Source organism: Vipera ursinii (assembly GCF_947247035.1).
Source record: "Vipera ursinii genome assembly, chromosome: 5".
NCBI classification, from domain to species: Eukaryota; Metazoa; Chordata; class Lepidosauria; order Squamata; family Viperidae; genus Vipera; species Vipera ursinii.
In genome coordinates this window covers 83307456-83333474 of record NC_139518.1, presented here as the reverse complement: position 1 = coordinate 83333474, position 26019 = coordinate 83307456, and the positions used below count along the sequence as shown (strand labels likewise).

Below are 26019 nucleotides of genomic sequence, written 5' to 3'. Positions count from 1 at the left end.
TAGTTAACTTGCTCTTTTTTCCTTCTCATTAACAGGATGACTACATCAAGAGCTGGGAAGATAATCAGCCAGTAGATGAGGGTAATTTTTTTCCCTTTGATTAGTGCTTATTTTTTTAATGTTGTTGCCTCCAAGGAAAGAATGGCTGAAGTTGCTTGGCAAGAAAGTGATTTCTGCAAATCGCTCAGAATGAAATGGTTCGTCTCATTTGCTTGTTATCCATTCTGTAAACGTTTGAAAATAATTGCATATGCACCAACATGATCTGCTTTCTTCTGCTTTATCAGCTATACGTGCAGTTTACATAATGCAACATTCCTTGTGGATGAAGGTTATTATTTTCCATTTTATCTTTAAAGCTTGGCGTTTCTCTTTTGGGAAAGAGCCAATTCAAATATTAGGACATATCAAGTGCCAGGAATCAAGAATGGATTCCAATTTTTTTTCTTCTGTATAGTTAAAATCCATCTCTATTTGTGATTTTATATTTTCTAGTAATACATTTAGCATCCATTTCTTTTTCCAATTGTCTTGGAAGAACTCTTGTTCTATATTATATATTACAACAGAACACAGAGGCTTGCCGTTTTCCTTGTGTTAATTTAATTGTATTGCTTTCTAACAATATGCTGTTGGATATTTGTACTATTTGCTATAAACAATAATTTAAAAATCCTGTGTGCATTAGCTTTGCATTTTGAGCTCCAGATTTCCAACCGGTTCAGCTTCCATTCATATACAATCCACCTGTTATTATGTATTCTCAGAATGAATTGGGACTTGAGCACAAGTTATTTTGCTGTTTCTTTCCCTGCTCTGGAATTCAATAAACTTGGCTGTCCATGTACATACTCAGTTATATTCTGAGTGAATTTGGATTGTGTTCCAAGTTTTGATAGACATCCTATACATGTCTATTCAAAAGTAAGCCCTGTTGTTTTTAATGGGGATTACCCCCTGTTAGATTATTGTGCAACTGAAGTGCTAGCCTTTGTTTGTTAAGTGTGGTGAGACCACAGTAAGCCACTGATTTAGGTTTTTTGGTGGGGCAGGTGTTTAGTAGTGGTATTAGTGTTAGTTGTAATACTAATACTACTAATACTATTACTACTAACAACAACAACAACAATAAAGTTGGAAGGACCTTGGAGGTCATCTAGTTCAGCCCCCTGCTCAGACAGGAAACCCTGTACCATTTCAGACAAATGGCTGTCCAGTCTCTTCTTAAAAACTTCCAGTGTTGGAGCATTCACAGCTTCTGGAGGCAGGTTGTCCTACTGATTAATTGTTCTAACTGTCAGGAAGTTTCTCCTTAGTTCTAGGTTGCTTCTCTCTTTGGTTAGTCTCCATCCATCGCTTCTTGTCCTGCCTTCAGGTGCTTTGGAAAATAACTTTACTCCCTCTTCCTTGCGGCAACCCCTGAGATATTGGAACACTGCTATCATGTCACCCCTCACCCTTCTCTTCATTAAACTAGACATACCCAATTCCAGCAACCGTTCCTCATATCTTTCTAGAGTCTCAACATCTAGTAAAGCTGAAAGGTTAAAAATAAAGATTTTCAAGCCCAAAAACAAATTTGTTCATCACAAGGCTTACTTTATTGATAAGTCAATACCAATACTGAAGGGAAGAGAGAACATTCTTCGGACAGTTTAACCAAATAAATAACTGTCTGTTGTTTGGAAAGAATCCAACATTGCCTGAAATTTGGACAAAACTTTGATTCCATGACTTTTGTCCACTAAATTAGGTATCTGTGAAACCAAAATTCCTTATACTGAAACTTTACTCTATGGAAAAAGAGTCACATTTGACCTAAATGATTTATTCCCAGGAGGTTAAATTTAGTCCCAAACAAAGCCAACCAAGATTAAACTAATCGTGTTGGACATTCTCCAAAATCCCAGTCCTGGAAAAAACAAGTTTCTCCATTACAAAAGTATCTCAGGGCCCACCAACACAGAAAAGACCTCTTCAGCGCTGATTGAACAGAGTGGCTGAACCAACCTGTTGCTATCTACCAAGCCAACAGGAAAGGTTTACTGATGCAATGTAACTTCACCAGTTCTATTCTGGTTCTGGAGCTCATAAGATGCTAGGTGCTTTGCTTATCAAAAACATACGCATGTACTTTGAATTCTGAAAATATTTACTGTGATTGTGGACAATGCCCACGGATGGAGATTTGACGAGGCTAGTGGCTGTGGGAACGGGATTATGGTTCATGTGAAGCCAACCATTTTTATATCTGTGCACTTTATATTTTTATACAGGTTATAGTTTACTTGGCTTCCTTCCCTGCTGCCATTTAATTGCTTGGATCGTGAGATTTCACAATCCGCTGATCCAAAAATTTTGAGTGGGTGTATAATGTAGGAAATGAGAAGTTTGTTCAGCAGAAATAAAGAACTGAGTTTTGAGGAAATGCCTACATTGTAAAAAAAAAAAAAAAGAAGAAGAAGAAGAAGAAGAAGAAGAAGAAGAAGAAGAAGAAGAAGAAGAAGAAGAAGAAGAAGAAGAAGAAGAAGAAGAAGAAGAAGAAAACAGGGTGGGAGTAGTACATTTTATGGAAGAAATGAAATGTTGTTTTTAACCATTTAGTCATGTCCAGCAAGTGTTTAGGCAAGTGCTCTCCATGCTACCTTGTCAAGCACAGCTTCTTTCAATTGTATTGCATCGGGTGTGATGTTATTAAGCCAGCACATTCTTTGCTTGCCCCTTCTTCTTTGGCCACTAACCATACATAAGGAGATAATGTAAAATGAATGGATTGTTTGATGATTTCCTTAAAGATACGACTGGTCTTTAGGACAGCATTCTTGGGAGACCCAATGCCACAGGTACCCATATGGTCATTTTTCCTGTTGAGCTTTTGATTTAAAAATGAATTATTTCGTTTTTTAAAAAACGAATACTTAGTATAATATAAAGTAACTGCATTGTACAGTGTTGGCCTTATGTATATGTACAAGAGCTTTACTGTTCATACACAGAGTCAAATAAGCTGCTTAGAAGGGAGAAAGTACAGAGAACACAGCTATATTTATTCATTTGTTTATATTTTCTCTTTCACTTAATTCTAAACTACCTTTGATAACTTGGCATGTTTATAACATGACAAACAATTCCTTACATGGTCCAGCTTAAATTTGTTCAGAGCTTTGTATCTTAAATTTAATACAACTTTGAGCTGAATTTGGAAAACCACGGACAGGCATGTACTTTAAATACAGGTTGTCCTTGACTTACAACAGTTCATGTAGTGACCGTTCAAAGTTAAAAAGATACTAAAAACAATGACTTACGACTGTTTTTCACACTTACAACTGTCATAGCATTCCCATGGTCACGTGATCAAGAGTCAGACACTTGGCAATAGATTTATGATGGTTACAATATCCTGGAGTCATGTGATTACCTTTGGCGACCATCTGACAAAGATAGTCAATGGGGAAAGGCAGATTAATTTAACAAGCTTGTTACTAACTTAACAATTGCAGCAATTCACTTAACAAATGTGGCAAGAAAGATTGTAAAATAGGGTGAAACTCACTTAACAACTGTCTCACATAGCAAAATAAATTCTGGGCTCAATTGTGGTCATAAGTTAAGGACCACCTGTAGAGTCGGAAACGACCAGCACGCACGTGCGGGGGAACCTTTACCTTTACCTAGTCACAACACTGGATATCCCTTAGCAGCTAAGATGCTAACTGCTACACCGGTTGAATCTTCTGACTGCCCTTCAGGGATAAAAGGTAAAGGTTTCCCCGCACATGCGTGCTAGTCGTTTCCGACTCTAGGGGCCAGTGCTCATCTCCATTTCAAAGCCGAAGAGCCAGCGCTTGTCCAAGGACATCTCCGTGGTCATGTGGCCAGCATGACTAGACACCAAAGGCGCACAGAACGCTGTTACCTTCCCACCGTAGTGGTCCCTATTTTTCTACTTGCATTTTTACATGCTTTCGAACTGCTACGTTGGCAGAAGCTGGGACGAGTAACAGGCACTCACTCTGTTACGCGGCACTCGGGATTCGACCCGCCAAACTGCCGACCTTCTGATCGACAAGCTCAGCATCCTAACCCACTGAGCCTCGTATAAAATCCACTGCAGTAGTCAAGTCAAATTATAACCAGTTCTGGTTAACTGTTGGCAAGTGCAGTTTTCATAAAGTTTATCAGCACCATTGAAATTTAGTATCTGGCTGGTACTCTTTTGGTCCTGTAAGTTGAAGGACTGTACAAACATTTCAATGATTTTTCATAGGTAATATATAAAGAAAAAAAATATTTCTGAAAAGGTTGATTTTTAAGATGTCTGAAGAAAAGGAGAAAGATGGCTCCTTTGCTTCTGATGCCTTTTAGATGATAACTTCATCTTCTATTAGTTTCTGGGTTATACGGCAGATCCAGAAGAATAATGTATTGTTTCTAAAGAGTTTTGGAAGTTCCCAATAAAGGTGGAATATTAGAATCTGCCCATCAAGTCCAACATTGTATAACTGCAGCAGCATTAGTTGACTGGCTAACTAAATTCCTAGATACCTGACTGACCATGCAGAAATCTATTGGCCAAAGAAAAATTACTGTAGAAGATCTTACAGATCTTACAGACCAGAGCTAGGCAGACCAGGCATTTATCTCAGTACAAAGCTGTGAGAATGTCTAGGCTCATCAATTACCATCATTGCCAGACTTGATACATGTTTTTTAAAAAACAAACAAACAAACAAACTTCCAGGGCAAAAATGAAGAGGAAGCATTCAATCATCAATCCTTTCATTTCTCTTAGCTTATGAGATTCAGTTCAATCTAAAGCATGTCTTGACTTTTGTGGGATGTTAAGAGTTTTTTTCCCCCTGAGCTTCAGAAAATTCTGCAAGAGCATCTGCCTGACAGCCTTTCTTTGCCTGTAATATTTGCTGGCTATAAACTGACAAATTCTCTTATTTTGCCAATGAAACTGGGAAGTCTAAAGCTAGATCTGAGTATTGTTTGTGATCCAAATCTAGCAATTATTGCGGGTAATTAACTGCAGGACCTGCAAATTGGAAGTATTGGTTCACATGAAGAGATTTGTTGCTGTCAGTAGAATATGATATTATGGATAAGCATTGTCATGGGGTGGCAGAAATGTCCTCTCAGTCAGTGGCTACATGCCTTTGGGAGACTTCTGATAAACAGATCAGTCTTGCTGGATCAGAGCAAATTTCTTATATTTCTCGTCTAAGTCATTATGATTGCTTAAATTTTGAGCCTAAAAGTCACTGATCCAGATTGAGATGTTCATGGCTATGCTCAAGGTGGTTTGGCTTTTACCCATAGTTACTGTTTCCTTTTTTTTAAAAAAAAAAATCTGAACTGTCAGATGGGTTATGATTGCAGATGGGAAACAATGCAACAGAGATCCCCTTACATTAATTCTGGTGGGAATCATGTAAGAATTCATGACTTTCCCATAATATGATTCAGCAGATGCTTGACCACAAAGGAATACATCAATATAAAATAGTGTTTTTCAAACTTGGGCAATTTTCTGGCTGGGGAATTCTGGGAATTGGAGTCCACACTTCTTAAGGTTGCCAAGTTTGAGAAACAGTGGTTTCCAGGTATTTGCTCTGTGCGAAACCAAGAAACCTTTGGGTTTGTGAGTGAGCACCGCCATGTAAGGATGTGGATCCACTTATTTACCTATTAACCAAATATTCAGAAGTGCACTCAGCTAGCGAATGCAAGTCCTTGACATCTCCTACGCTGAACAAATGCAATTTCCTCCACAGCATTTTAGCTGATATTGAAATAGGAGCAGGATATAAATTCGACACATGAATCAATAAATCTGGGCGCATCATCTGAATATTATAAATGGCAGCCAGGGTGTTAGAAAAAGAAAACAAATTTGACAGTCAGGCCATTTTTAAATCAAATATAAAGTGACTTCCAGTTCCTGAGATTGTTGTATAAAACAGCACCAGGTGTAACAGACCACTAGATATACCTTGGCCAATGGATCTCAGTGGAAAGTGATACATTAAAGGAAATTGAATGGCATGTTAAATGTGGTTGGCAGGCATTCGGCAAGCCTAGCGTATTTTTCAAGAACCTCCCCCTTATGCCTGAAGAGAAAAGTTTTCAATCAGTGTGTGCTACCTGCTCTTCATATATGCCAGGGAAACATGGACATTAACCTCATAATTGATACAAAAGCTATGAGTGGTGCAAAGAGCCATGGAAAGATGCATGCTCGGCATCACTAGACAAGATAGAAAGACCTGCACATGGATTAGAGAAGAAACAAAAGTATGTACGAAATCATCACGAGAGTAAAAGAATTGCAATGGAAATGGGCTGTCACATCGGAAGAAGAACTGATGGTAGGTGGACCAGGGCAATCATAGAATGGATCCCACTTGATAAAAAAGAGCCCAGGAGAGGGACCTAAAACAAGATGGATCAACAACATCAGCAAGTATTGAGGACCCAGTTGGGAAAAGGAAGCTCGGGACCATGTTGGTTGTTAACATGTGGAAGAGAGCTTCATCCTGCAATGGATAGGTAAAGGTAAAGGTAAAGGTTCCCCCGCACATGCGTGCTAGTCGTTTCCAACTCTAGGGGCTGGTGCTCATCTCCATTTCAAAGCCAAAGAGCCAGTGCTTGTCCAAGGACGTCTCCGTGGTCATGTGGCCGGCATGACTAGACGTCAAAGGCGCACGGAACGCTGTTACCTTCCCACCGTAGTGGTGCCTATTTTTCTACTTGCATTTTTACGTGCTTTCGAACTGCTAGGTTGGCAGAAGCTGGGACGAGTAACAGGCACTCACTCTGTTACGCGGCACTCGGGATTCGACCCGCCAAACTGCCGACCTTCTGATCGACAAGCTCAGCATCCTAACTCACTGAGCCACCGCGTCCCTTATGCAATGGATAGACAATGGCTAAAATGATGACAATGTTGACTATGTAACTAGGATTGCCTGCAGTATGTTAGATGACAGTCCTAGGTGAAGGATAGATTAAGCAGGTCAAGCTATTCTCCAAAGCACCAGAAGGCAAGACAAGAAGCAATGGATGGAAACTAATCAAGGAGAGAACCAACCTAGGAGAAATTTCCTCGCAGTTATAACAAATAATCTGTGGAACAACTTGCTTCCAAAAGTCGTGAATGTTCCAAGACTGGGTTTTTTAAAGAAGAGATTGGATAACCATTTGTCTGAAATGATACGGGGATTCCTGCCCGAGCAGGGGGTTGGACTAAAAGATCTCCAAGATCCCTCCTGTTATTCTGTTAGGTCGAGTGATATTTTGGATCCTAAACTTAGTGTAGGATGACACATGTTCTCTTTGCCTCTTGCTTTAGGTCTGGACACTACGAAAGATCCTTGCCAGAAGATCAAATGCAGCCGGCATAAGGTGTGCATTGCCCAGGGTTACCAGAGGGCCATGTGCATCAGTCGCAAAAAACTGGAGCACCGGTAAGGAATCCATTAAGTTACACTTTAATCCCTGACTGGGTGATTTGGCTATTCAGATATTTTTTGATATACAGGAGGTCCTCGACTTACAACAGTTCATTTAGTGTCCGTACAAAGTCACAACAGCACTGACTGTTTTTCACACTTACGACCATTGTGGCATCCTCATGGTCACATGATCAAAATTTGGATGCTTGGCAACTGACTGACATTTATGACGGTTGCAGTGTCCCAGGGTCCCGTGATTCCCCCCTTTGCGACCTTCCGACAAGCAAAGTCAATGGGGAAGCCAGATTCACTTAACAACCGTGTTACTATAACAAGCACAGTGATTCACTTAACAACTGTGGCGAGCAATGCCATAAAATGGGGGCAAAACTAACTTAACAACATCCTTGCTTAGCAACAGAAATTTTGGACACCAATGTGTTAGTAAATCGAGGACTACCTGTAGTCAGACACTGTAAGGCCAGTTGGATTCACAGCCAATTGAGAAAAGGTGGAGCTACTGATATTCAGTGCAGAAATAGCCAAATCCTTCATAAAATAGTCTAGGCCAGGGGTCTGCAACCTTGACAGTTATAAGACTTGTGAATTTCAGCTTCCAGCTGGCTGAGGAATTCTGGGAGCTGAAGTCCACAAGTCTTAAAGCTGTCAAGGTTGCAGACCCTTTGTCTAGGCCAGTAGTTCACAACCTGTGTGTTGCAGTACACAGGTGTGCCATGAGATTGTGTCTTGTATGCCAGGATATTTTTGTCTTGTGTTATTTTTTTTTCAATTTTTGTTTTGTATTATGTATGTTCTACATAATCCATATATTCAATACAATGCAGATATTTTAGAAAATGTATATCTTCCTCCTGAACTGTATCGTACCCAATTTAAAAAACATATATACAATTAATAATTTTCTGGTGTAACATAGAACTCCTGCTATTATCAAATATTATGCCATGGATTCAAGAAAGTTGAGAAACATTGGTCAGGGCAAGGAGAAAAAAATTCAAAAAAAACCCCTCTTGACTTTGGGATTTGGGGATTAGATTGGATTGGTCCAGAGAAACACTGTAGCTTTTTAAACATAAGGTTATTTACACTTAACAACTTTTTATGCATTAGATGAAAATTAAGAGAAGAATATTATTAATACTTTAAGGTTTTTAAAAGATTTTATTTGTTCAAACTTAGTGAGAGATTGTTGCCCTGTTATTATGTCTATACTAAAACAAAGTGAGGTCATTTCTGTTATAAGTGATATATTTTGGGCACTTTTAATTTGTTTTATTATTTTCTTTCCCTTTTATGTGAATTTGCATTTTAATGTTTAATTTTGAAATTTAATAAAGATATATAGAAAAGAGAGAGAGAGAATAAGAGAATCACTGGTCCCAATTCAGTATCACTTGGGCAAGATGGGTGGGATAGAAATGTAATGGATGGATGGATGGATGAGTGAGTGAATGAACGAACGAATGAATGAATGAATGAATCCTGGGTTTATAGATGATGTTGGATTTCTATTTTATCATTCCTTAGAGTTAGGGTTAGGCTGTATGCAGCATTAGCCAGGTCAAGAGTTAGCACAGTATCTCAAGTGCCACATTTTATGCCTCTTAAACCCTCCCTTCTCACTTCAAATAAGAGAACTGATATTTTTGGTTTTATCCCCCCTGGATGACTTAAAAGAGGTGGTAGGAAGTTGTACTTTTTAGACCTATTTTGATACCTAACATCTGAGGAACCAAGATTGGGAGAAGTTCAAAGTTATTCCTTCTGTTTGATAAAAAGTGTCAATGATCTTTGCCATCTAGTACTTTTGCTCTCCATGCCTTGGAATATGGGAGCCCATACACTTTTACTGATCAAGGAAATCAGATATTGCCACATCCTGTCCTGCATAAATAAAAGGAATGCCAACCTCTCATCTTATACCTTTTTAAAGTTAAGGGGGGGGGAGTCAGAGAGAAAGAAAGCTGCGTGCTGCACACTTTTACCCATGGGGAGGGGTAGGCAACCTCGGCTCTTTTATGACTCATGGACTTCAACTCCCAGAATTCCTGAGTCAGCTGACTCAGGAATTCTGGGAATTGAAGTCCATGAGTCATAAAAGAGCTGAGGTTGCCTACCCCTGCCCATGGCTGAGACACGGAATGGGACAACTCTCCACAGCCAACTCACCGAGGCCAACTTGCCATGGCTAACTCGCCAGCAGGACAACTCGTTGTGGGACAATTCAACAAATACAAAAGTTGAATTAATTTTGACAGAACCGTGGCCAATAATAATAAAATAAAGAAAGTCAATCCAGAAATACAAGAGCTACAGTAATTTCAACAAAAATGTGGTCACCGGTATAATAAAAGTAATCGAGTGAAATGATTAGTAAAGCATTGAATTGTCCCGTGTCAAGTTGAAACACCTTCTGCTGCTTCACATGGACTTCCAGACTCATTCAACAAAGTTCCCTTGCCTTTTCTTTCTCCTTAAAGACAGCCTTGTCTCTTCCACCATGATTAAATCCTGTGGTTGAAAGCTTAGAGATAAATCATTGCCTTTCACTGTGTCTGTTCTCTTCAGTTCCACGAGACAGCTTTAGTCAACCTGATGTCTTTTGGAGGTGTCGAGATTACAGCCTCCATAATTCCCATTTTCATGCTGCTTGGGAATCTGTGAAGCTGTACTCACAACACCTCTGGAGACCACCAGGTTGGTAAAAGACAGCCCTTGGTGACTTCTCTTCAAGGGTGTTGCAGTAAGATCCTCTGTGCCCTTTCTAGAGCTTCCTCCTCCAGACTGTGAATTGGGGGGAATTTCATCTTCCCAAAACCTCGAGAAGGAGAGAAGTTGGTCTTGGCCATGCTTTAATGTGCGTTGCTCTTTTTCTTTTCTCTCTGTCTGGTGCACTGGCACAGAATCAAACAGCCTGCCGTGAAGCTCCATGGAAACAAGGAGAACTTGTGCAAACCCTGTCACATGACCCAGCTTGCCTCCATCTGTGGCTCCGACGGCCATACTTACAGCTCTGTGGTAAGGAAGAAAACCATATTCAGCACTGGAAATAAGCAGGGATGGGGAGGGGAGAGAGAGAGAGAGAGAGAGAGAGAGAGAGAGAGAGAGAGAGAGAGAGAGAGAGAGAGAGAGAGAGAGAGAGAGAGAGAGAGAGAGCGCTTTGGGTTTGCCGAAAATCAGCCTACTTTATAACAGATTGGAGGATTTTCTTGGGATCAGTGAGAGGATCTGAACTTTTGGATGTACAGGTAGTCCTCAAATTACGAGGACAATTGAGCTCAAAGTGTAGGTTGCTAAGTGAAACACTTGCCAAGTGAGTTTTGCCCAATTTTATGAATTTTCTTGCCACAATTGCTAAGTGAATCATTGCAGCTGCTAAGCTAGCAACCTGGTTGTTAAGAGAATCTGGTTTCCCCATTGACTTTGCTTGCCAGAAGGCCACAAAAAGGCATCACGTGATCCCGGGACACTTCAACCGTCATAAAAATCAACCAGTTGTCAAGCACCTGAATTTTGATCATGTGCCCATGGGGATGCTGCAACGGTTGTAAGTGCGAAACATGGTCAGAATTCACTTTTTCCAATGCCGTTGTAACTTTGATCGGCCCCTAAATGAACTGTTGTAAGTCGAGGACTACCTGTAGGGGCCTGTTGCAATGGCCCATCAGTTAGAATTCCATTCTAGAACCTCTGTGAGAGACATTTGGCTGGAGAAGATGCTCAAAGAGAGGGGGGGGAATCTCACTATTCCCAAGGTGTTTAGATTTCCACTCCTACCACCCTTGACTAATATGTTAGAGGAATTTGGGAATTTGTTATTCAAAATACCTGGAGGCTCCAGGTTGCCTGACCATGAACTAATTGCATTGTCTCATTCCCTTTGCAAGCACCCTGAAGTTACCCTGAAGTAATGTTCAAATTGCTTCTTTCAGCAGGCTATTTTTACATATCCACTACTAGATGTATGGGTTTTGATGAGGGGAATCAAAACTCTTAATTCTTAGTAGCTGTAGAATATTAAGGAAAAGCTTAATCTGTTTAATTTCTGCAGGCTCAGCTGCATTTTGAAGGCACAGAAATGAGAGAACGGGAGCATTGACATCCTGATAACAAATTACCACAACCTTTCAATTTAGAGTGGTTTAGAGTGGCCGGTTGAATTTGCAGTTTCCTGTGGCAGCTGCTGTACCAATTGCTCATGTTTGAAATTGGATCAAATGTTTTCTCATGGGCCAGCATGCTCACAAAGTTGCTTTAAGAGTAAAAACGTGACCCCAAGAGGAAAAGTGATATATAAATGTAATAAATCAACTTGATCTGTCTCTCACAAGCTCTTGGTCATGTGGAAAGCTTGGTTCTATCCAAGGCTTTTTTCCTCATAGAACGCCCAGAACGGAGTTCCGGCACCTTTTTTGGATGGGACCTTGTAGGGTAGGCAAGGCGGGTTGTATGACATGTATGAGTTCCGGCACCTTTTTCTTTTACAAAAAAAGCACTGGTTCTATCACTTGTTAAGTCCTCTTTGATGAGAAAGGAAGCTGAAGAGAACTGATATTTGAAGTTTTCTTCTGCACTCTGAAACTTGGGAGGACTTTTTGACATCCAAAAACATGAAGCACTTGTCACTTTATAACTGCTAAATAAATGATTTATATTAGCAGAGATACCAGATTATTGGTGTTACGCAATAATATTAAAGCTAAACACATAACACCTACTGTATTTTTGCTTATAATAACAACTAATGGTTCTTTTGTCAAGAGATAAGCAGTGTAAAGAATTATACGTATGTAATAATATATAAACTTGGGGAGGGGATATAAGCTCCTTTAGATGTCTTCAATTTTCTAGGGGAAAATTGCCGATGACCATCAGCAGTGCTTTTTTTGTAAAAGAAAAAGGTGCCGGAACTCATACATGTCATACAACCCGCCTTGCCTACCCTACAAGGTTCCATCCAAAAAAGGTGCCGGAACTCCATTCTGGGCGTTCTATGACAAAAAAAGCCCTGACCATCAGCGATCTTGATTAGAAAAAAAAGGAGTTTGTGTTCATATGTTGGCATCAAGATGGCAAACATCATCCCTTGGGGGTGATAGCAACAATTAAAAATAGATTTGTTTAACTGGAATACATCATAGGTAAAGCTAATTCTTTTCAAGTAGATGGATACCCTGTTTCCCCAAAAATAAGACCAGGTCTTATATTAATTTTTGCTCCAAAAGACACATTAGGGCTTATTTTCCGGTTAGGTCTTATTTTGGGGAAAATATGGTACTAAATGTGTCCGTCTGGCTGACGATCTTAACTGGGGCTTATTTTGGGCTGGGGCTTATATTATGAGCATCCTGAAAATTTATGCTAGGGCTTATTTTCTGGCTGGGCCTTATTTTGGGGAAACACGGTAGCAATAAAACATTGCCAGAATTTTTTGGGCAAAGCAGATATCTTGAATAATGACACAGGAGTATACTTAGAATGCTGAAAAAGAATTTTTTTTTTTGCATGCCTTACATTATATTCAGGACAATCCACCTTATATTATAATGGGACTTCCTGAATCAAAGCTTATTTGGATAACCCCACTGTGCTATGCTGGCCTATTTTCCCCCACTTTCTGGCTAATGGAGTGAGGAGATAAACTTTTAACTCCTGCTATCAATATGGAGTCTCTTGTGAAGAATTATCTTCCCCTGATGGAAGTGTATTCTTTCTACTATAAGCAAAGACCCAGATACGTTTAACTCCTACAGTATATTAAGGTGGGCTATGCCAGTCTAATTAAAGCTCATTATAATCAGCTATTGACCGAAGCAAACACTGGACTACTTTTTATGGGGCCGAAGATTGTTTTCAACCAGACAAAGGACCATGATACTTTCATGCTCACCAGTTCATATAAGTTTCAAAATAGAGCAGATACCTGCTTCCTTCATGCTATAATATTATTTCTATAATGTCTCTTTCTTGTTCTTTTTTTCCTGAGTCAAAAACATCTTAGTAAGCGTGCATTTGAGGCAGACAAGGTCTGTATACTGCTTGGCAATATGTCAGAAACTTTTTGGTCTAATGGTTAAGCTACCAAGCCAGAAACAGGATGACTGTGAGTGACTAGTCCTGCCTTAGGCGTGAAAGCCAACTGGGTGATTACTGGGTCCCAGGGTCATGGAATCCTCTTTGGTGACCTTCTGACAAGCAAAACCAACGGGGAAGCCAAATTCACTTGAACAATCGGGTTACTAACTTATCAGCTACAGTGATTCACTTAAGAAAGGTGGCAAGAAAGAGCATAAAATGGGGCAAAATTCACTTAACAATTGTCTCACACAGCAACAGAAATTTTGGGCTCAATTTTGGTCATAAGTTGAGGACCAGGTATGTACACCACTTTGAATTATATAGAAAATAAATAAATATTTATGTGTGTGTATGTTTATGTGTGTGTACATGTATATATATTTCCCATACAATCCTATGGAACAAATCTACCATCTCATTCAGTGTAACGTACTTGTCATTTTCCTCGTCTGACACCCTTCCTCAGGGCATCATAACTTATTAAAATGCTTGTGCTCAGGTCAACCAATGATTGGCAGATGTGTTTATACCTTGCAGGAAAGGAGCAGTCGGTTTGTAATTATGCCTCTAAGAACGTTGGGAAGCCTTAGTGCGATTCGTTCCAAATAGGGAGACATTTCATTTGGGAAGATTAACTTTTAAAAAGATTCATTATTCCTTGCTTTGAGTTCCTTGTGGCTTGAAATTTAAATAATAAAGCCATAATAGGATCAGAAAGGCAGCCTGCTACTAAATCCTTCCCGTACAATCTGCCCCTGGAATTTATAAAGCCTGAGTGAAGAATGTTCCACATTGTCAAAAACACTGAAGGAGGACAACTGTGTTACTCTTCTGATTTATTGCTGGAGAGTAAAAGCCTCAGATGTATGTTTTAGGAATGTTCATGCTTTGTGTTGGTAAACAACCTTGAGTTTAAGTTTGGACAATACCTAAACATGTGTAAGAGTAGTAATAATGCTGACACAGAACAAAAGAAAGTCACAAGAAATACAGAAATCAGTTGAGGATTGATTTTTATAAAGATCTTTGTGGGTACTTGGACCTCTTCCCATTTCTTTAACTATCCAGACTTTTTTCAGATGTAGTGGTGAGTTGTAAACTACAAATGATCTTGCCAAAGGTGATCAATCACATTCAGATGTAGGGTGAAGGAACTATTTGGTTAAACTTGTGGAAAATCATATTTATGAATATAAAAAGAGCCACAAGGCATTTGTTTCAGAACATTGCTTCATTTTAATAACAAAGAACCAAGAATTGTTTTGAGATTTCTCTCCCCCCTCCCCCCCCCCGTGTCCACCCCCAATTGCTCTGTCAAGGACTGTATGAGTCTGCGGCATGGCTGACACTGCCACAGAAATATTGAATATATTTCAGAATTGATTAAAGTTTTACATTAATGAAGTCTTGCTGCTCTGAATTTGGGTGTGTCAATTGTATTAAAGCAAATGCAAGCAGGGATGCTTATTCACCTTATACAAAAAGACAGTCAAGGATGCTCTTCAATATATACAGTGGGGTCTCTTTCCTATACAGTAATGGTAACTAGAAGGATTTTTTTCCCCTGGCATTTGTAGATGATTTTTCAAAATATGTTTGTTCATTTATTTATTTATTTGTCAATTTAATGAAGCTTCCAACTCCATGAGGGCTCTGGTGTACAACATTAAAGATAGATAGATAGATAGATAGATAGATAGATAGATAGATAGATAGATAGATAGATAGATAGATAGATAGTAGATAGATAGATAGATAGATAGATAGATAGATAGATAGATAGATAGATAGATAACCTTTATTGTCATTTTTTTCCCTGTGGGCACAATGGCACACATTAAAAATGAAATTTAGTTGCTTCCTCTCAAAGTGTACACATACATAACACACATTTAAAACATACTATATACAACATATGTATAGACCTACACACTTACATATAAGTAACATATCAATATTATTCACTGTTATAATATATAGCAAGTTTATAAAGAAAAAAAAATGATATATGTTCAAAGAGCAAAAGCTATTCCAACTAACTTGCAATTTCCTGTCAAGGAGTTTCCACTCACTGTAGCCCAAAGCCAGAGGGAAGAAAAGGTTTTTTGAAAGACCTGATAAATGCAATTATTACCCAAAGGAAAAAAAAATTACAAAACGAAATGGGTATGTGGCCAGAGTGAGCAATACATTTGGAGGAAATCTTAAGATTTTGCATACTAATTATTTTTATTATTACCGTATATTGTGCTCGGCCATTGTTGCCAATAATATAACATATCATAAACAGAATATACAAAAACTTTGTCACTATTCATAAAGACTTCTAGACAATATTGAGTAGGCCACCAGTGCCTGATTCAAAACCCATTCAGGTGCTTGGGTACATTCCCAAAGAAATGAAGGGCAAACTAAATTACAGAAATCATGAAGGTGTATATTTCTTAGCACTGATGATGTTAACTAGTTGGATAATGAACTGTCTACAGGAAAACAACCAAGTAAAAGAGCTCCAAAAATCTCACAGTTCAACACTGAGCTACAAAGATTCTCTTCTATTGGCATATTTCTGAGTTGGACTGCAAAGGCTATGCCCAGTGGTGGGATTCAGCCGGTTCGCACCGGTTTGGGAGAACCGGTAGCTAAATTTTGTTGAGTTCGGAGAACTGGATGAATGCACACTGTTTCCACAATTCCATTGTAGACCTTGGAGGCCTAGGCCTGCATCCACGCAGAGAACCGATTGTTCAGGTATTTGAATCCCACCACAGGCTATGCCTTGATCTTGTTACAGAAATAGTTAGATTACACAATAAGATAAGATAGATAACCTTTATTATTATTATTTTTTACTCTGGGCACAACGGCACACATCAAAAATGAAATTTAGTTGCCTGCTCTCAAAGTGAAACACATACATGACACACACCTAAACATACTATATATAACATAAGTATAGACCCACACCCCTACATATACATAACAAATAAATATTAAATACTGTCCATCTTGAATATACAACGGAAGGAGGAAGCTTGAGAGTTCACAAGGTTAATGCTGCATGGAATGAAACTATGGCTGAATCTGGATGTTCTGCTACGGATACCACGAAGCCTCCTCCCAGAAGGTAACAAGGAAAACAGGTCGTGAAGAGGATGTGTAGTGTCCCAGATAATCTTATGGACTCTGCTCAAGCATGGTGTACACTGATGACAGCAAACAATGTAGACATCCCGACTGCAAAGAAACAATACAATAGTCTCAGGAAGAATATGAGCCAGCCATTAATGGAGCAATCTGCTTCAAAAGATGGCGGGCTGTTTTTCACGAAAGTTTTTAAGCCGAATATGATATTGTAGTGGGTTTCCTGCAGTCTTGTTGAAGAGAAGTCTCTTTGTGTTCTAAGAATGAATCCAGAGGCAGACATATTTTAGTAGGACTATTTGTAAGATCTATTGAATTAATGGTATAGGTAACTTGTCAACTATAAAAAATTATATTTTTAAGTGCATCTGTACATTGATATTGTGTCAGCCTATTGATCCCCGCAATGAATGTATTTTATACTAGAAAAATTTAGCAACTAGGATGATTAGAAATAATCTGTTCCATGCTTATGCATGAATTTCTAGCTGTGGCATTAAATCTTTATCTTCTTTTAGAATTTAGATATGATACGGTACCTCAGGGTTTATAATCTGTTGAATTCATGTCTGGGCATTAGAGGATCACATGAGTTTGAGACTAAGGTGATCCTGAGAGACTTTACAAGAGAACCAGCAAGGTCCCCTACCTTGAAGTCGTCCTTATTTGATGGCCTTGGTGCTTCTTGCTCATGTGACTTTTCTGTTTCTCTTTTACAGTGTAAACTGGAACAGCAGGCCTGTCTGACCAGCAAGCAGCTGACAGTGAAGTGTGAGGGTCAGTGCCCATGCACAAGTGAACATGGTCCAACTTCAGCCACTGATCTCAAGCAAGGTCAGACAAGCAATGTCTACTAAGAATGTGAATAATTGTATCCTCTCCTGTTCTCCACATTATGGCTCTGCAGAGCAGTATTTCTCAACCTTGGCAATTTTAAGACGTGTGGACCTCAACTCCCAGAATCCCCCAGCCAGAATGGGGATTCTGGAAGTTGAAGTCCACACGTCTTAAAATTGCCAAGGTTGAGAAACACTGCTCTATAGACACACAGAATAAATAAGAACACTGGTTAAATTAGGTATTGAACTGTATTCCATGGCTGATCTTTTCTGCCTCCACAAGACATTCTTTGCTCTATATATTGGTTGGTATCCTGGACAATATCACCATCTGAATATAGATGTAGTCAGTCTTCCAGTATTACACAGAGCAGATAATTTGAAGATAAGATCAACATTATTTAACTGGCAACATGGGCATGATTTACCAGATAATTTTGTTGCAAACTGACTATGAGAATAAGCAGAAGGAAAGCTTTAAAATAGGGATTCAAACCACTAAACTTGTGGTTTTAGGTTTATGGTATCTGGACTTCAATTGTAATTCAAGCAACGAAAGATAAACAAATAAGAATCAGGAGATACCCTCAACTTCATACAATAAAATTTGTTGGTTGTAACACACAAAATCCTCATAACCTATCATAAATATCTGTGAGCAAGCTAAGAATTTTAGGGGCCAAAATATACACCCCAAAAATAGGATTCAGCTTACCTGCAATTATATACAGTAATCCTGTATCTACATTCAATATGCATATGATATACATACACAATTGAAGGATTCCCCCCCCCCCAATATAAAATAGAAATGAAGACAATGGAAAAACATGAAAGGAAAGGAAATAGAGGAGATAGTGAGAGAAGGAGGAAAAAGACATTTAAAAAAGAAATAAAAAGCAATGATTTCTCAATTTTTTCAGTGCAGTAGGATATATAATGCAGTTATGGTATTTTTAGTTATGCCAAATAATAACCACTAGCCATTTCTATAACAATAACCCACTTAATTGTCAAAATCCAAAGTCAAAATTTCATTTTTTTTCCTTTTTCACACAGAAATTCCATAATGGATTCCAAATAACCACAAAATTATTTACCTTTTTGTCCCTAATTAATGCGGACATCTCCACCAGTTCCATTTTCAATCCATTCCTCCATGGTGAGGATTAACATTTCTTTCCATTTCTGGGCATATAAAATTCTTGCAACTGAATATACCTCATACCGGTAATACTTTTTAAAATTACCTGTATATCCCATATATACTTGCATATAAGCCTGCCTTCAAATAAGCAAACTTTCACGTTTTTAACCAAAATGCAGTGAAAAATGTTGGTCAACGTATTGACAGGTGGTGCATTTTTTCATGATATTTTGGTTAAAAATTCGAGGATCATCTTATCTGCAGATGGGCTTATACACAAATATATACAGTACATAATAAAAAATAAGTGAAGTCTTAGCGTGATAATAAAATCTTGATTTTATGGATCTTTTCCTGGCAGATTTCAGATACAACAGTCATAATTTAATTTAATTTAATTTAATTTATTAATATTTCTATACCGCCCTTCTCCCGAAGGACTCAGGGCGGTGTACAGGGCAAGAATAAAACACAAAGCTACAAAAATTAAAAAGTAATTAAATACATGCCCATAAAAAACAATAAATACATTAATAAAACCCCAATAAAATGATAATAAAAACCCTACCAATCCCCCCTCAGGCCAGGCCGACTTGTTCGAACAGGTATGTTTTCAGATCGCGGCGAAAGGAGCGAAGATCGGGCGCCGTCCGGAGCTCAACCGGTAACTGGTTCCATAGCTCCGGGGCGCCCACAGAGAAAGACCTCCCCCTGGGGCCACCAATCTACATTCTCTGACCGGTGGCACCCTGAGGAGGCCCTCTCTGTGGGAACGCACAGGGCGGAGGGAAGTTGACGCCGGCAGCAGGTGTTCCCTAAGGTACTCCGGACCCCTGCCATGTAGGGCTTTAAACACCATGACTAGTACCTTGAATCTCACCCGGAAGACAACTGGCAACCAATGCAGCTCACGGAGAAGAGGTGTGACATGGGAGTATCGGGAAACTCCCAACACAACTCTCGCGGCTGCATTCTGTGCCAGTTGGAGCTTCCGGGTGGTCCTCAAGGGCAGCCCCATGTAGAGAGCATTGCAGTAGTCTAGTCGAGAGGTCACGAGCGCGTGAGTGACTGTGCATAGATCATCCCGGCTTAGATAGGGCCGCAACTGGCGCACCAGGCGAACCTGGGCGAAAGCCCCCCACAATGTTAGCTTTGGATTCAGAGTGCTGCCAAATAATGATCAAGGTCCAGTGTTTTTGGAACAGTCTGGACCACTGATCTAATTTGCATCTTTGGCATCAATTTGCATCATTCACTAATGACACAGATGACATAAATTATATAGATTAAGACTTAGCTTTAATAGACCCTCCTTCCCCTCCTCATGAGATCCGTAAAGTTACGTTTTTGTTGCAATTTTCTGTCACCGGATTAAAGAAGGTGACTCACTTCTTGTGACACTTAGCTCAATTTCATTGCAGCTCTAGAGAATTTTTCCTCTGTCCTCCTACCCTAACGCTGAGAATTTATTGTATAGACAAGAAATCTCATGCTCTCATTATCGCCATGGACAAAACAAAGTTTTGAATAATTGTGTGTGGGGAAAAACCTAAGAAGGAGTTGCGTACAGTAGCTTTGGACTAACCTGCTTGCTGTCTTCCCATCCGGGATGCTCACCTGAGATGCTGCCAACTGATTTGCAGAAACCTGCACTGGACAAGACTTGGCAGACCTGGGCGATCGACTGCGGGACTGGTTCCAACTGCTGCATGAGAACGCCAAACAGAACAGCTCTGGAAATCTGGGCCCCAATCCTGTGAATGGTATGCAGAATGCGACTTTTGTCCCTTGGGTGCATGTTACAGCAGAAGTGGGAAGCTCTCGGGCCGCTAGCGTTTTCCCAGCACCTCTAGATTGCTGCCAAAATTTGACAGCAAGTGACTAAAAGTAGGGGGTACAACTTGGTTGTTGATTCTGGATTTCTGGGCAGCCTTAGGAATGAGTGCAGGGTACCTTCCAAGGAATAGTCCTTCCCCTTCCTATCCCATCCATGACTTCCCACCAGAAAACTGACCCAGAACAGGCTGAAAAATGCCGACAATATCACTGCATCGCCAGAGATTCTCCTCTACTTGTTTCAAATTCACACTCTGAATACTACATCCAGTTTTGGTCACCATATTATAAAAAAAGATATTGAGACTGGTATGATAGAAAAGAAGAGCAACGAAGATGATTAGGGGGCTGGAGGATAAAACATATGAAGAACGGTTGCAGGAATTGGGTATGTCTAGTATGTCTAGTATAGTTTGGCGGGTCGAATCCCGAGTGCCGCGTAACAGAGTGAGCGCCTGTTACTCGTCCCAGCTTCTGCCAACCTAGCAGTTTGAAAGCACGTAAAAAATGCAAGTAGAAAAATAGGGACCACTACGGTGGGAAGGTAACAGCGTTCCGTGTGCCTTTGGCATCTAGTCATGCCGGCCACATGACCACGGAGACGTCCTCAGACAAGCGCTGGCTCTTCGGCTTTGAAACGGAGATGAGCACCGGCCCCTAGAGTTAGAAACGACTAGCACGCATGTGCAGGGGAACCTTTACCTTTTTAGTATAGTGAAAAGAAGGACAAGGGGCAACATGATAGAAGTGTTCCAATATCTATGGGGCTGCCACAGAGATGAGGGAGTCATACTATTTTCCAAAGCACCAGAAGGTAAGACAAGAAACAATGGATGGAAACTAATCAAGGAGAGAAGCAACTTAGAACTAAGAAGAAATTTCCTAACGTGGAATGACTTGCCTTCAGAAGTTGTGGTTCTCCATCACTGGAGGTTTTTAAGACAAGACTGGACAGTCACTTGTCTGAAATGGTATAAGATCTCCTGCTTGAGCAGGGGTTTGGACTAGAAGAGCTCCAAGGTCCCTTTCCAACTCTGTTATTGTGTTTTTCAAATGTTGGGAGACTCAGCTCTGCCCCCACCTCCTGATCCAGTGGAAATTGCCCACTCCTCATCCGGACAAACTGATTAACTTTGCTGTCAGATCAGAAAGTGAAGTCTGTCTTAAGCTGGATTCTTGTCATAGGAGGTGTCATTGCTTTATTGTTAGCAAAATTGCAGTGGCTTGGCTCTGTTTTCTTCCACAAAGTATGAGAAAAAAATTTCAATTAAAGTTTTATTTGCTTTTTTATGTCCGTTGCATAGATTCCAGAAAGTATGTTTTGTTATAAGTTACACTTATCACCTTTTCTCCAAAGGTTCAAGGTGGATCTCCATTTATTATATCCATCCACAGTCCTGTGGGATAGATGGGGTGAGAGAGGTGACTGGGCTGATGGATCTCCCATTCAATAACTCTTGTGGCCCAGTTCTTGGGATCCATCAGAATCAGTCACACTAATGTGAGTTGAATGTCTTATTGTGGGTAGCTGAAAAATCTTGACAATGGAGCCAGACCCTGCAGAAGAATGAAAACTGTGACTTTTTTCCTGGGAATTATTGTGATTACAAGTCATGCCCAAATAGGACTGAAAGAACAAGCCACTTTGTTCTCTGGTTGGGTAAAATGGGGGGGCTATCGATTCTGCCAGTTGCTAGGTGAGCACCAGACAGCAAACATTCTTGTGTACTTGTTACAAACATAAATAAATCTGCAGTCCCTGAGCAGAGTCAGCAGATTGATCCCAAGGTACTTGCAGACTACGAAGTGCCATCATTCAGGAAGAAGATCATTAGCTTAAATGTCACTGAATAGAAATGGCTTCCCTGGGGAGTGAGCTGGATGAAATCAAATCTACTGGTTGGGTTTCATGCAGATGCTCTTCTGCCATCCTTGCCAATGGAGCCGAAAGGGGTGGAGACAAAAAAAACCCATCATGATCATCATTGTGATGGTGTGATTGGAGTCCTGCCCCATTGTTATGGAGACCCCTGCAGCCTTGGTAAGGGGGTTGTGTTATCAGTGAACTTTTGCAGATGGGTGCATTAGCCATAATGACTTGCCACCAATGGTTGGGACAGTCATGGAGAGCAAACTGATCCATACGGTGAAATAAGGAGAGGCGGAGCAGGCATGGTTGACCAATTTCAATGCCCCTTGATCTCTCATATCTGCAGCATGTTTTCCTGGAGAGCCCTATTTAGAACAGAGGCCAGGGGGTGATGGTTAGGGTAGGAGGTCAACATTAGATCTCAACCTTTTTAAGCAATCTATGGCTCTTCTACTACCAAAAATTGTATTTCTTCCGCTTCCAGCTTCAGAGGAAGACAGGCAATTGTCAATTTGGCCTGCGGGCTCACAGTTGTGGGTTTCAGGCTTAAGTATGTATACTTAATTAATATATTCTCTTTGGAGTGCTTTCTGTCTCCAGTGCAAAATTTCACACTGCATAAAATTCCCTTTAAAGTCTCAAGTTTGAACCTTGCCACTCATTAGCAGCATCTGTCAATCTTTCCCGGGGACAACACTTTTCATTATGCATACTCTGTATAACCTTTATATAAATTAGCACTGCATTCAGAAACGCTGAATCCTATGCCCTGCGTAACTGATGAGAAGAGGTATGTCAGTGGAATAGATATTAGTTTCTTCTTGTAATTTGGATGATAGAATAGCACTGTTTACATTTTCGCAGGAATTCTACTTCCTAAGTAAATGACATTTTCTTTAGGTTTTGGTGTTTTTTTTAACTTGGATTTAGAAAGTTGGCTTTGGAAAGTACATCAAGGGTTGACTATTCAGTTCTCTCTTCATCACCTGTAAGGGTGATGGTTGGAAATTATACTTCAGCAATACTTGGAGGGCCTCAGTTTCTCCATCCCGCTATAAAGAGATAGCATACTCCTTAAAAATAGCAGTAGGACCTACAGTTAAATACCACAATGTATTTTTTTCTTTCTGATAAAATGATCCCATCAGTGTACTACTGAAAAATCCCTTTCTCAGTGTTCTCCACTCACACATGCACCTGTACATATATACACATCCCAATTTACTTCTTGCTTTCCAATTTGCTCATTACATTTTATGACTACTGATCATGCTCATTCTTAATTTAGCGCTCTCTCTCTCTCTCTCTCTCTCTCTCTCTCTCTCTCTCTCTCTCTCTCTCTCTCTCTCTCTGTGTGTGTGTGTGTGTGTGTGTGTGTGTGTTGTGCCTTCAAGTCAGTGTTGCGTCCTGGCAGCTGCTGGGACAAGTCCTTGCAAAAAGAAGATGTAAAGGACATTTGAAACTCCTATGAAGGTTGAGTGACTCATACATGCTGATTTCTCTCGTGATCCTGTTATAAACTGATAACACTCTCTCTCAATCACTTAGGTTAACTCTTAGAACAGGGCTCTTCAAACCTGGCTGAGGGCTTCTGGGAGTTGAAGTCCATAAGTCATAAAAGGGCCAGGTTTGAAGAGCCCTGTCTTAGAAGGACTAATGAAAGTTAGGATTTTCCGGATGTGAAAATCTGCATCCCATTTCTGCAATCATGGGATATACGTAGACTTCAAAATTCAGTGAAGGGCAAATATATCCACTACGGTTTCTGCCTCTCTGGTTATTTGAATTTTCATTTATTGCAGCACTGGACAAAAACCTGGTGGCCAGTTGCAAAGACTCCATTGGTTGGATGTTTTCCAAGTTGGACACCAACAGTGACCTTTTCCTGGACCAGGCAGAGTTGGCAGCTATCAATCTGGACAAGTATGAGATTTGCATCCGGCCTTTCTTCAATTCCTGTGACACCTACAAGGATGGCCGTGTCTCCACTGCAGAGTGGTGTCTCTGCTTCTGGAGAGAGAGTGCGTCACAAGACTTTCTTTTTTTTTCATGCTAGGTCCCTTAAGTCTTTGTTATTACAGGGGGAAGGCTAAAGATTATAGTAGCTGCTTAGACAAACATAGATACTCTGATAATTTAGGTGTACCTTGATGTATTAACTAGATAGCTTGTTAAAGAGAGATCCATCCTAGAAGTAAGGAGAAATTTTCTGACAGCGAGAACGATTAATCAATGGAATATCTTGCCAGCTGGAGTTGCGGGTGCTCCATCACTAGAGGTTTTCATAAAATGGACTGGACAACCATTTGACCAGCATAGTATAAGGTCTCCTGCTGTGAGCAGGGGGTTGGACTAGAAGACCTCTGAGGTCCCTTCCAGCCCTATGATTCTATGTTCTATATATCTAGGTGTACATTGATGGCACCACCACCCCTGCTGCCAGATTTCAGGGAATAAAGCAAAGGCCTGGTGGGTTGATGTGTATATTAGAGCCTGGACTGTGTTTCAAACAAAGTAATAAAATGCCTAAAAGCCAGTGGTGGGATTCAAATATGGGAACAACCGGTTCTCTGTGTGGAGTCCATTCTGGGCCTGGGCAACAAAAAATTAGCTACCAGTTCTCCTGAACTGGTGCAAACTGGCTGAATCCCACTACTGCTAAAAGCTACATAATGCACTTTCCTAAGTTCAGAGTTCAATTTGCATTTATTATTATTACAGTCATCTTTGCACTACGCTGGTAGAACAGGTGAACGCTCTTGCCCCTCAACTCTAGACTGAGGGCGAATTGCAGGAAAAGAACTTGCTTCCTTAATATGCTCAGGAGATCACGTTGAGCTGACTTGACACTGATGAATTCTGCTTTGACTATTACAGAGCCTCCATGTCTTACAGAGCTGGAGAGGATTCAGATCCAGGAAGCTTCAAAAAAGAAACCTGGTGAGTTGTTGAGCTAAAAGCAGAAAAGAAAATGGTTTTGGAAACCTGGGGATGTCTAGACTCACGATCACTTGAGAGCCAAGGCTTTCCTTCATGTTTTCTTTGAAGATTTTCCCAAGACAAGTTGACTACCTAACCCATGGTGGCCTTTTTCAGGATGAGCTGCTCTGCTTCCGACGCTTAGCTTAAAAGCAAATTCTTCCCAGAGCATAGGAGCATTGATGTGGGATTCAACCCTGAGCCATGGTTTCTCTGTGTCCTGCCAATAGCTATTCCAATTCCCTGCACCATTTCACAAAAAGCTTATCTCAACCGTCTATTGCAGGTTGTCCAGTTTTAAATAAACTCACTTAGAAATGCACATGAATGGAGCAGCTATTTTTAAGAGAGCTCAAAGTGGTTTGGGAAAGTCTTCATTGCTTGGGCTTACAGACCTGGTTGTATGTCTCTGACAATTCTGTTTGGGTAATTCTGGTGAAATAATAGCCAAACGTATCAAACTCATTCACCAGAGGCAAAGAAAAATAAGCGGAGGGCATCCATCTGTAGCAATTGATGAATTCAAGTTGCCTTCAGTGCATAGTCTGTCTCCAGTCTATGTGAATTCAGGCTTCAGAGGCAAACAAATGTGTGCTTGAGTTCAAGAGGATAGATAGAAGATACTTTGACAAAGGCCTGTTT

At 40.2% G+C, this 26019-nt stretch overlaps 1 protein-coding gene across 1 annotated transcript in view; it reads left to right on the top strand.

Moving 5' to 3' along the window:
• Positions 1-26019, top strand: part of SPOCK2 (SPARC (osteonectin), cwcv and kazal like domains proteoglycan 2) — a 109297-nt gene that overhangs the window by 71215 nt on the left and 12063 nt on the right. Inside the window, exons 2-8 of the mRNA XM_083364805.1 lie at positions 36-81; positions 7361-7475; positions 10388-10502; positions 17426-17540; positions 20336-20455; positions 24201-24419; positions 25276-25338. Coding sequence (XP_083220931.1) covers positions 36-81; positions 7361-7475; positions 10388-10502; positions 17426-17540; positions 20336-20455; positions 24201-24419; positions 25276-25338 — 793 coding nt within the window. The remainder of the gene's footprint in view (positions 1-35; positions 82-7360; positions 7476-10387; positions 10503-17425; positions 17541-20335; positions 20456-24200; positions 24420-25275; positions 25339-26019) is intronic.